Source organism: Trichosurus vulpecula, chromosome 2 (assembly GCF_011100635.1).
Source record: "Trichosurus vulpecula isolate mTriVul1 chromosome 2, mTriVul1.pri, whole genome shotgun sequence".
Classification (NCBI taxonomy): Eukaryota; Metazoa; Chordata; class Mammalia; order Diprotodontia; family Phalangeridae; genus Trichosurus; species Trichosurus vulpecula.
In genome coordinates, this window is record NC_050574.1 from 73,181,192 (window position 1) to 73,193,773 (window position 12,582).

Here is a 12,582-nt window from a genome sequence, read left to right on the forward strand (position 1 = left end):
GATCCTGATCAGGTCACTTCATCTCTGGGCCTCAGTTTTCCTATCTGTGAATGAAGAGGATGAAGTACATGATGTCGAAAGTCTCTTCCAGCTCTAAAATCTGTGATCCTATTTGAAGCCAGTATTCTGGTCATGGACAAGAACCATGCAGATGGAGAAGAAACTTGATTTCAGAGATTAAGAATTTCCTTCCTGAAATGAACATATTCTATATTCCTGGGACACAGAAAAAATACCTTCTCTGACATCAGAGAGTGTTTCTAACAGCACCTCACCTGCTAGGTCCTCTAAGCCCTTGAGAGGGAGGGCAACTGTCTCTAGACGCTTCCTCAGCTCATCCTTGAGGTACTGCTCCCCTATGAGTGTGGACAGCTCATCACACAGGGTCTGGGCCTCAGTGATTTCATGGTCCAGCTGCTCCAGGTCAGACCGAATCTCACTTGTCTCTTCCAACTGCTGTTTCACAGCAACAGGCTGGGTACTGATGGCTGACTGGCCATTCAGTCGTTGTCCAACAGCTTTTACCCTCTCAGATAAGTTCTGGAGCAGCTCCTGATACTGAGTGCTTTTGATGAGAGCTTGGTCAATCTGGCTGGACCGGGAGTTGAGCCTGTCTGTCAGGTTGACCCATTTGTGGTTGATGCTTTGGAGTTCTTCCTGTACATGGCTAGTGGATGGAGAGACATCTCCAGGGCCAGTCAGGATGCCCTGAGCTGCTTGGTTCAGCTGCTCATGCTGCGGCCTACGAGCTTCAAATTCCTTTAGCATAAACTGAAACAGAAATAACACTGAGTTATTTAGACAGAAAAGACAGATCTAAACACAGTGTCAAAACAAAACTGACTTTAGAGCTCTCCAAACAATTGCCGATGCCTTTGGAAATAAACCAGAAAACAATATGGACTGGGCTACTGTGCAAGAGGGGTGTGGAAGGTAAGGTAGGGGGTAGGGGTGGGAGGAGAAGCACTGCTATTTATAAAAACTTTTTTGGAAAGGATCTCTCCTTAATTCCACTTCACTTCTCTTTCTTATCTGTTCTGCTCTGCTGAGCTTCAATCACTAAGGGAGACATACAGAGAGCTGAAGAAGATTGCTCTCTCAAAGTCATGGGGATCTAAAGACTTTTGGTCTCTGAAAGACAAAGAAAAAGTACTGGAGGACTCAAATCAGAGGACCCAAGTTCAACTCCTGATTTTGTCACTTGCTCCTTCTGTGATCTTGGTCAAGTCACTTACTCTCTGGGCCTCAGTTTCCTTACCTGTGAATAAGGGGAATTGAGCTTATGACCTCAAAAGTCTCTTGCTGCTCTAAGTCTATGATCCTATAACCCTAAAGCTAGTATTCTGGTCACAGACAAAAATCATACATAAGAGGGAAACTTGATTTCAGAGATATGCGGGGGACTGAAAAAAACTTGCTCTGTGGATTATTTTCTCTTTGGTACTGACAGATGGTCCTGTGAAAAAAAACAACTCAGGACATGGTATTGGGGGTCATGAGGCCTATTTTACCTGTTTTACTGGCTGGGCTCATCAGTTAACTTCTCAGTTTTTCAACTTTTTTTCTAATTGAAGGATGATGGAACACAGGGCTAGAGAACTGGCAAAGTCAGGAAGTCCTGACTAAAGGTCCTTCCTCTGATACTCACTAGCTGCATAACCAGCAGTAAGACCCAACCTCCCTGAGCTTGAGTTTCCTCATCTGTAAAATGAAGAAAATAATACCTGCTGTGTTATCACCTCATCATATTCTTGTAAGGCACCAATGAAATAATGGATAGAAAGTGTTCTAAAAACATCAAAGAGATGGGCATAGGGACTGAACCTGTGATTTCACAGGGTTAAGCACTCCCAGGTGAGTTTAGTGACATTAACCCTAGGTATCCCACAGAGCTCTATCCTGGGCCCTTTTCTCTTCTCCCTCCTTACTATCTCCTTGGCAATCTCATCAGTTCCCATGGATTCAATTACCATCTTTACACAGATTATTCTCAGATCTATTTATCTAGTTCTCACCTTGCTCCTGACCTCAATAACTGACAGATCAAACTCAACATGTCCAAAAAAGAATTTTCCCTACAGGCTCTCTTTTTCCAAACCTCCCTATTATTGTTCTCCCAATCACTCGGGCCTGAAACTCTGACATCAGCCTTAACTCCTTACTTGCACTCACCTCACATATCTAATCTGTTTTCTTGTTATTTCTTCCTTCACAGCACCTCTTATGCACATCTCCTCTCTTCCCTCACTCAGTCACCACCCTGGCACAAGCTCAACTTACACACCTCAACCAAAATGCAACAGCTTCCTGGTTGGTGTCCTGGCCTCAAGTCTCTCCCCACTCTAGTCTATGCTCCACTCAGCTGCCAAAGTGATTTTTTTAGGTTACTCTCCTATACTTAATTAATTCTCGGAGTTCCTTATTACCCCCAGGATCAAATATGAAATCCCCTGATTTTTTAAAGCCCTTCACAACCAAGCCCCTTCTTCCTACCTTTCAAGTCTCCTCCAGGTACTCTAAAATCCAATGGCCAACCTTGCCTCTGCCTCCTGGCTTCCTTCAAGACTCAGCTCCAACCCCCTCTTTATTCCCCACACCACCCAGCACACTGTTAGACGGACAGCAGGCGTTCACTATATATTCATATGGAAAGGCTCCAATTGCTCCCCTGGCTTTTGGAAAAGTATCTTCAGTATCTGAATTATGGTATCACAGATTTAGAGCTGGAAGGAACCTTAGAAATCATGTGATATCGCTCCCTCATTTTACACAAGAGGAAACACAGGCAGAGAGGGACTAAAGTGACTTGTTTAAGGTCACAGACCTGATCCAGTGAAAGTTCTACAGACTTTGGAGCCCCGGGATGAGGCTGTTACTATTGTTGTTGAGTTGTCTTCAGTCATGTCCGACTCTCTGTGACCCCATTTGGGGTTTTCATGGCAAAGATACTAATGTGGTTTGCCATTTCCTTCTCTAGCTCATCTTCCAGATGAGGAAATTGAGGCAAACAGGGTGAAGTGACTTGCCCAGGGTCACACAGCTGGTAAGTATCTGAGGCCAGATTTGAACTGGGGTCTTCCTGCTCTAGGGTTGGCACTGTATCCATGCGCCACCTAGCCACCCTTACAGGATGAGGACCCAAGTTCAAATTCAGCTTCTGAGAGTTAGCACCTGTGTGGCCTTGGACCTTCACTTCACTGGGCCCCAGTTTCCTCATATATAAAATAATAATAGCAGTTAACAACAACAACAGTTATAAATAGCTAACATTTATGTGGTATATTAAGTTGGCGAAATGCTTTCCAAATCATTTCATCCTCACAACAACCTGGAAGGTGCTATTATTAGCCATGTTTTAGAGATAAGGAAACGGAAATAGACGGAGACGAAGTGCTCTGCCCAGGGAAGCACGGATAGTAAGCGTCTAAGACAAGATTTGAACTGCAGTCTCCTGATTCCAGGTCTGGTACCCTGCCCACTGTACCATCTAGCATGGGGTGGCTGGACCAGAGGATGGGGGCAAGGTTTGGGAAAAGAATAAGCATACCGGGTAGTGACTCCCTAAGTTTCTATGGCATTTGCTGCTTCAATGGAAATGAAGGTGACTGATGTCAAGCCCTGATCACTAGGACTAAATTGCTTCATCGGTGCCCTCACTCTGCTGGGCCTTCACAGTCCTCAGTTCCTTCTCACCTGGACCTGTTGCTTCTGTGCATTCAACATGTTGGGATCGATGGACAAGGGCCCCAGAACGCTCATCATCAGCTCTTTCTCCATCAGCCAGGGCCGCAGCTGGGCCTCAGCAGTTTGGAAACTTGCTAGCTGGTTGGCCGACTCCTCCAGTTTTTGCTGCCGTGCTGCCGTTACCTCATTGGCCCGCTCCCACCGGAAACCTGGAAAAAAGAAATGAATGGAAGTTGGTCCTTCACTCTTCCTTAGCAACCAGACTTCTTCTCATAATTGCCTTCCTAAAACATCCCAGCATTAATCATTTTACTTCTTCTTTAACAAAACAAATTGGGATAAATTATCAGTGTTCTTAGTTTGTCCAAGCAAGATGACCTTTCATGTTATGGGGGAAGCCTTTTTTTGGGGGGGTGGGGCGGTTGTATTTTTGGGTTTCTATTAGATCTTGTCTAGTCCTTTGGTCTGTCTATATGAGTTAACCATTTTTTTTTTCCTTTTGCTGGCATGTAAGTGCCATAAAACAGTTTGCATCTGCCTTAAAGAGGTAATAAGGAAGACCTAGAAATTAGAGAGTTTAATAAAATCTCTGCAGTAACTTACTGAGTTCCTCCTGCATTTCCTTCCAGTGTTTTGCTTCCTGTGAGTTGGGATACTTCTTCAACAAATCAGCCAATGCTTCCTTTACTTTGTGGATCTTTGGAGAATTCTGTTCCAATTCTGCCAAGAAGGCCTAGAAGCAAAAATCCCATCAATATAAGATGAGAGACAAGAAACTATGCCAGCTATGATACTCAAAAATGAAAGAAGGAGTAGGGTGACACAAGCTCTGTTCCTGATTTTACAATTATTCTACTGGTAGAATCCTACAACCTCTGACACAGAGATGTTCTCAGGAAAAGAGAAAGGCTCAGAAGATGCTATCAAGGAGGCAGCTTTGGATGACCTTGTGACACAGATTCATCACAGAAAATTCCCTTTGATGTTCTCTGGGCCCAAGGCCTTAGCTAGCTTAGGCCAACACACAAAACCCACCAGGGCAATCTTACTCATAGTTATGAAGAGAAAGATACCCCAAGATATCTCACCTGATGGTGTTTCTCTGAGACAAGGCCCTCTTTCCTCTGCCTCCTCTAAGCTCAAGATAGTTTTGTACATGCAGAGGCCTGAGTGCTCATTTCCAGATCCCAGAATGGGAAGACCTACCTCTATGTGCTAGGTACTTGTTTAGTTCCTGTCTAAGGCTTCTCCCTTTCCATCCCATCAGCTCAGCTGGACCACTTTTCTGGATACATTAACAACTGTCAAATAATCTTTTATGCCTTGATTTTTACTGTAAAATGTCAACTTAGAGGGCAGGGGTGGTTGTTTTTTTTTTTCTTTCTTCTCCTTCTTATTTTGTTTTTGTATCGATAAATCTCATTTTTTAAAAAGCCCCACTAATCCAGAGGCTGAGTTTCTTATTTGTAAGTACAGCTGTGGGGCCCATTGCTAACAAAGATGATAATGACTAAGTATAGTGTTAATATTGAATTTTAAGAATTATCTGGCAGGGTAAGAGTGTGTGTGTGTGTGTGTGTGTGTGTGTGTGTGTGTAGAGGGTCCTTAACATCAGCATATTTTCTACTAATACATTCTTGTCTATGTCCCTTTAACAATGACCCTCACTATTTTCTGGCTTCATGAATTTCACTATAACTGTTGTTTACCTACACCCAAATGGGAGTTCAGAAAAGTGTCATGGTGAACTGTAGAAAATTATACAGATCCCTTTATGAATGGGCTAATGCATCCAATAAAGATCCAGGGCAAGTAAAGTGATAGCCCTGTATTGCTTTCTGGCCAGATCATCTAGGAAATATTGTGTCCAGTAAGAGGCACTACATTTTGGAAGGATGTTAGACACTGACAATCTGAAATATGTCAATAAGAGGGTGACCAAGTACTCAGCATCATTTTATAAAAGGGCTAGTAAAGAGAAGAATTATGGGAGATACGAGTACATTACTCTCTTTTGAAGGGCTGCTACATGAAAGAAGGGTTAGACTTGTCCTTGTTGGTCCCTTTGGGAAGGGATACAAATTTAATAGTATACAGATTTTCACTCAACACAACAACAAACCTCACATTGGAATTGTCCAACAATGGAATGGGTTGTTTCATGGATCAGTGAATTCCCCATCTCTGGAGATAGTCAAGCAAAGGCTGAATGACATTTTTTGGAGTCTTTATAGAGAGGAGAGATTCATATTCAAGTAGAGGTTGACCTGACTGGCCTCTGAGGTTCCTTCCAGTGCTAATCCCTTTCTATAACTGTTGTTTCTAAACTTGATGATAAAGTTCACCAAAGATATTTTGGAAACCTTTATCTCCTCAGTATCAAATATTCTGCTCACCAAAGCCTAGCCAGCACCAGTGCCATACTCATGCTCTCTTAACCTGTGGCAAAACTCTAGCTGAGCAAGTGAGTGTCCCCTGCAGTCTAGGACACTGTTTCTGCTGCCATGGAAACCATACCTTATTACACTCGGCTTGGGCTTTCACTGTCTCTGTTTTGGTTGGTGATGAAGAGGCATCAAGAGCTTTCAGGGCCTGCTCTTTAGATTCGAGCCACTGCAACAGAGAGCTTGCCTCCTCCTGAACTTCCTGCATGCTGTTGAGCATGGCCAGCAGGCTATCCCGGCGCTCCTGAAGCACCCCGCCCAGCTTCTCATACTGCTGGCTCACATCTGACATGTGACATTGGATTTCTGTCAAATCTAGTTTCAGAGAAACAGAAGGCAGATCAGGAATAGTTCTTTGAGCTCGCTGCCCATTCTCCCCCTTCTAGTGGTACCCTACTATAGTGATATAGAGCATAGCACTTGATGGCTCCTTTCCTAAATCTATAATTCTGGGTTACATATCACTTAGTACCTTTTAGGATTAAAGTTCTACAGGTGTGATTTCCCCCCAGGTTACAGCAGAGATTAAGGATTTCCTGTTTACTTACACAGAACAAAACTGCTCCTATTCATCTACCTCTTGGCTCTAGATTCGACTATTTATCCAGCTGTATGACCTCAAAGGGCCAAGTGACTAAGTAAGGACAGGACTAAAGCCAATGCTGATGCCTTATCAGGACTGCCCAATCCCCCTGTTTTTGCATCTCTTGGAGGAAGAATGCTGCAGGAGATGACCTCTAAAGAGCCTTGACAGCTCTTGCCTTGGGTTTGTTTTTTTTTTTTTTCCTCTAAGGCAGCCTCAGAAGCCCAGGGTGGGAAGTGACCTTGGACGTCATCTAGTTTGAACGGCAGACTTAACCTCTAGGTCTAGGCCTATCTCCTCAAGGACTCCTGGTGTCACAAGTGGCTCACCTGCCCATCTAAGGTACTAACCAGGGCTACAACTTCATTCTCTTGGGATCTGGGAAACCAGTTTGGCCCAGATAGGGGAGGAATAATAACAACAACAACAACAACAACAATAATAATAATAATAATAATAAGTATTATTTTTGGCCTTCATCATACAGATCCTGTCAGCAGCTCTCTGGCCCCCATGGAAACAGATACAGATGCACACATAAACGCTGCCCTAACACATCAACATAGGAAGTGCTGTCACGATGGTATAGCTCACCTTTGCAGGTGTGGTATCCGTTTACACTGCCTACAGAGCCTCCTAGAGAGGGCGGGACAGAACCTGAGCAGAAGGACAAGGAGACAAACAAAGGGCAAGACAAACGGTTAGGAGCAATACACTGTTGCACTCACCGTGAGATGAGGCGCCAACAGGTTAACATAGCACAAGACAACAGAGCTCATGGAAGGAGACAGATCATTCCAGCGGCCAGGCAACAAAGGGACATTTCAAAGCACTAATAATCCACAGCCCTATCTAGAGGACAGTTGGATTCCTTTCTTCTTCCAGCTCCTTCTAGGTCAGAGTTTTTTTTAACCAAAGCCATTTTATCACATCATTTCAAATGTGCCCTATTTCCTTGAGGCAGGTAAAGATCAAACCAATTCTGTCTTTAGAGGTGTGCCAGTCACATTTTGTATACTGGGTGGTGGAAGAGAGAAACAAATTTTACATGGTATTGCTTTTTCTAAACCAAACCTATAATTTCACTGAGTCAAGGAACTCCTGGTGAGTAAATTTCCACTACTGATGCAGATGCCCAGCTGTTCTGTGACTGGCAATCCTAGAAAGTTTCCTGGGGTTAAGTGACCTGCTCAGGTTTTCCCAGCTCCACAAATGGCTCTCTATCCATTATACCGTGCAGCCTGTCAGAGTATTGGGGTTTCCTTAGAGTCAATAGAGGTTTGTTCACTAGATCAATGGCTTTTAGAAAAATATTGATGAACGGGAATTGAACCTGGGGACCATAGCAAAAGGAGCTCATGTTCGGCAAAGTTATGAAAGAGAGCTATTCTTAGACTGCTCGCTTCAGGGTACAGGAATTTGTTTCCACCGCTCCATTACCTTGTCAACTTCATGTTTCAAGGAGCTCAGCTCTAAGAGCATTCTGAGTGGTAATCTGAGGGGTTTACCAGTTCTTAGAATCATAATTTTACATTCATTTCTATACAAGACAGGTTTCTGCGTTTCACAGATTTTTGAGGCTAACTGAAGCCAAATCATTCCACTGCACAAAAAAGTACTACAGACAGGATTCAGGAGCTCTAAGCTGCATTGATAGTTCTGTTATTTACCTAATACATGCTCTTAATTAAGACACTTAATCTTGAGTCTCAGTACTCCCTTAACTGAAAAATGGATTATTAAATTTCTTAATAGGGTTGCTGTGAAGATCAAATGAGATTATATGTAAAAGACTTTAGAAAAATATAAAAGATTATATACAGGCATAAGGGATTACATTATTATATCCATCAAATCTAGAAGACCTGTGTGTTAGGCTGTATATTGATTAAACACAGACATTTCTGTAGTACTCTAACATTTACAAGGTACTTTCCTCAAAATAAATTAATGACTGAGATAGTGCAAGTATTACTATCATCATTTTACCCACAAAGCAGCTAAGGATCAGAGAGGTAAAAAAAACTTGTCTAATGGTCACAGAGCCAGTAAATGTCAAAAGTAAGATTCATACCCTGGTGTCCTGGGACCCTGCTGTACATCTGGAGCACCCAACCTCTTGAAACACTCCTACTATGAGCTAAAAGCAACAAAACAACAAGTCCAGTACTCTGAGGAGGGGATGAGAGAGAGAATGCCTTTAGCCAGAGCCAGAGGGACAGACAATAAGAGGCAGCTCGGGAGCTGGGGACTCATTCCTTGCAGCAACAAGGACAGACGGTTAAAGTTTTGTTGTGGCCTTTTGCTGGAGAACGCTTTCTCTGGTGGCCAAAGTGTTCATGCCCCTTGGGTGCAGCCGTTGTGTGTGTGAGGTCCCTGGATGCGCGGCAGCGACCTCCCAGGAAGTCAGTGTTAGCACAAGCAGGCTGGATCCTGGCTTTGTCTCATTAGACAACAAGGGCTGAACCACGCTCACTCTCAACTGCACATTTCCCCAAATCAGTTGCCTCAAGGTGGGAAGTCCCAACTTAGTGTCTCTAGGTTATTTTCTAGACTGAAGGAGATGTCAGCTCCCTGTACTAGGTAGGTGTGAGTCTCGATTCCCTGGGCAGTTTTCTTCTAATTAAGGTGTTGCAGCAACCTCCCAGAATAGTGCAATTGCTACTCAGGAGCAAAAGGGAGGATGAGGGGCAGAAGAGGCAGCTCGGTGGACCCTTTCTTTGGGTTAACACAATACTCAAGAGAAGTCCTCATGTTCTTGAGGGTATTTTATTCACTACCCTTTTCAAGTCACCACTGGGCTGTTTCTTACCTGTCTTGGATTGTGTTTCAGGTGCTGTAATCTCCACAATCAGGTTTTCTAAGGCCATGCCTTTGCGGTTTATTTCTTCCACCTGGGGTCCCTTACTTGTCCAGTCATCCAAAAGAGACTATTTAAAAACATAATTCAACAAACATTTTTCAAAACATTATCTATATACCTACCTCTGTGCTTGATGCAGAAGCTAGCTACAAAGATGAAAAATCATATAATTCCTGACCTCATGGAGCTAATGGAGGGTAAGACATTTACAAGTAAGAAATGAAGCAAAGAGGAGGAATGTGATAAGGATAAAAGGAGAGATTCTTGCAAAGTCTCTAAGGAAATTAGAGGGTGGAAAGATTGTTTTCAGCTGGGTAGATCAAGGAAAACTTCATGGCAGAGATGACACATGAGGTAAGCTTTAAGGGAATAGAAAGATTTCAGTAGGAAGAGATGAAGCAAAGGCACTTTGCAGACATAGTTAAGTCAATAAACATTTATTAAGCACCTACTATGTGCCAGGCATTGTGCAAAGCACTAGGGACCCCTGCTCCCAAAGATATCACAGTTTAATGGGCAGAGAATATATAACTATGTGCAAATAAAGAGATATATAGGATAAATGGGAAATAATCAATAGAGAGAAGCCACTCGAATTAAGGGAGATCAGTATAGACTTCTTGTAGAAGGTGGGATTTTACTTGGGACTTGAAGGAAGTGAGGGCAGGTAGGAGAGGGAGACGAGGAGGGAGAGAATTCCAGGCAGGAGGACAGCCAAAAAAAAAAAAGGCTGGAGTTGGGAGACGGAGTGTTGGTGTTCAAGGAATAGCAAGAAGGCCAGTGTCACCGGACAGAAGAATGTGCGGTGTGGGTGAAGGTGTAAGAAGACTGGCAAGGTAGCAGGGAGACAGACTACTGAACACCAGAGGATTTTATATTTGAGGTGATAAGGAGCAAGTGGAGTTTACTGGGCAGGTATGGTGACACGGTCTGACCTGCACTTGATAAAGATCATTTTGACATCTGAATGAAGGATGGACTAGAGTGCAGAGAGACTCACCAATAGGCTTTGCAACAGTGTGTGTGGTGATGAGGGCTGGCACCAGGGTGGTAGCAGTATCAGAGGAGAATAGGATGGCAGTATGTAAGAGAGGTTATGAAGGTAAAATCAATGGACCTTGGCAACAAATGTACAAAGATAGGAGAGTACAGGACGAGTCTGATGGTGGCTTTGTATCTTGTCTGGGAATAAAAAAGCCAGGACCAAATGGAAAAGGAATTTTGAAAAAAGAATCAATAGGGTGTGTTAACAGTGGCTATAGAGATGAAAGACAAAGTCTAGAGCAGGGGGTCTTAAGCTTATTTATGTCATGGACTCCTTTGGTAGTTAGGTAAAGGCTATAGATTCCTCCTCAGAATAATATTTTTAAATCCATAAAAAAAAGATTACAAAAGAAACTAATCATACTGAAATAGTTATAAAAATACTCAAAACACAAGTTTATGGGTCCCAGGGTCCCAATTTTGAGTCCTGGCATGAAGTCTATCAAGGGGAATGAGGTTAGAATTCTAACTCAGCTTTAGGGGAAAGTGTGGAGAACAAAGCCATTCACTTCTCCACAGCACTCCCTCTCACACTAGGAAATTCTATCCTAGCATCACATCCTGGGGAGTCCTGGGCTTTAAAAAGATGAAGCCCAAGTTCTCTTCTGAGTCTCCCTCACCCCCGTGGAAGCTGCCACATCAATTTCCATTCCTGGATCTTCATCACCAACCACTGTCTCAGTTCCTGATTCTAGACTAAAAAGTGCTGGTACTGAACACACAGCTCTGGCCCACCATAGATTCACATTGTCTGACTTCAGTTTGGCCTCTGCCTCTGTCAGACAATCCTTTCATCTGTCTCTTGTTGATTTCCTGGCAGACTCCCCACTGCAGCTGTTCCTGGCCTTTTCTGTCCTTAAGTCCCCAATTTCCTGCCTCCTTCTCAGCATGACGTCATCTCCTTCTGTCCTGAGAAGATACAGGGGCTATCTAGCTCAATACCCTTCCTCTTCTTTGGCTTTCTTAACAGTACATCATGAAGGGTTTCCTCTGCCTACTCTTTTATCTCAATCACTGGTCCTTCTTCTTTCTAGCCAAAAGTATACCCGGACCTTTTGCTTGCACTTCTATATACATTTTCCCTCAGATAACTTATCTGCTTTCAAGAGTTAACAGTCATCTGAGACCTCAAATATACCTCTCTAGGTCTAAATCCTCACCTGATCTCCAGTTTCATATTTTAGCTAAAGGAATTGCCAGTTGGATTCCACTGAAAATGTCTCTGTGTCAAGTCAAAAGGAGGTGTTACAAGGTTCTCATTTTGGGTCTGTTATAGATCAGAGAATTCTGGATTATTGATTTTGAGCTTGGAGGTCACATTGTCCAACCTCCTTCCTTTATATTTGAGGAAAATGAGGTGCAGAGTGATGATGTAACTTCTCTGAAGCCCCATAGACGGTGTCAGAAGCCAGACCAAGCCCTGTCCTCTGATCATGTCCAGAGCTCTTCCCACTGTCCACACTGATAGGGCCTCAGAGCTCAACGCGCATGATCAACATGCATGATTTTTATTAATGAATGGATGAAAAATCTATCCTCCCAACAGGTTAGAAGAATAGAGGAAAGAACTCTTTTCTCCCACCTCTCTGACCACTTCTCAGTCTCCTTTGCTGACTTATCATTGATATCATGCCCCCTAAATAGTGGGTGTTCCCCATAGTTCTCTCTTAGGTTCTCCTCTCTCTATACTATCTTTCCTGGTAATCTTGTCAGATGTTAACTATCATCTCTATGCAAATGATTCCCATATCCATGTAACAGCCCCAGTCTCTCTCCTGAGCTTCAATCCCACATCTCCAAATGTCCATTTGATATTTCCAACTAGATGTCCCAGGGATATCTAACTCAACATGTCTACATCAGAACTCATTTCTCTTTCCTTCTTAACCTGCCTTCTTATTTTTGTCAAAGGTGCCACCATCCTTCCAGTCACCCAGGTTCATAATCCCAGTGTTATCCTCAAC

The 12,582-nt window shown here is 43.3% G+C and overlaps 1 protein-coding gene across 1 annotated transcript in view; it reads right to left on the bottom strand.

Moving 5' to 3' along the window:
- The window catches only part of MACF1 (microtubule actin crosslinking factor 1), a 312,647-nt gene that overhangs the window by 108,926 nt on the left and 191,139 nt on the right, over positions 1-12,582 (bottom strand). Inside the window, exons 52-57 of the mRNA XM_036746382.1 lie at positions 9,524-9,641; positions 7,306-7,368; positions 6,202-6,443; positions 4,288-4,417; positions 3,694-3,893; positions 276-771 (exon numbers count right to left, since the gene is read on the bottom strand). Coding sequence (XP_036602277.1) covers positions 276-771; positions 3,694-3,893; positions 4,288-4,417; positions 6,202-6,443; positions 7,306-7,368; positions 9,524-9,641 — 1,249 coding nt within the window. The remainder of the gene's footprint in view (positions 1-275; positions 772-3,693; positions 3,894-4,287; positions 4,418-6,201; positions 6,444-7,305; positions 7,369-9,523; positions 9,642-12,582) is intronic.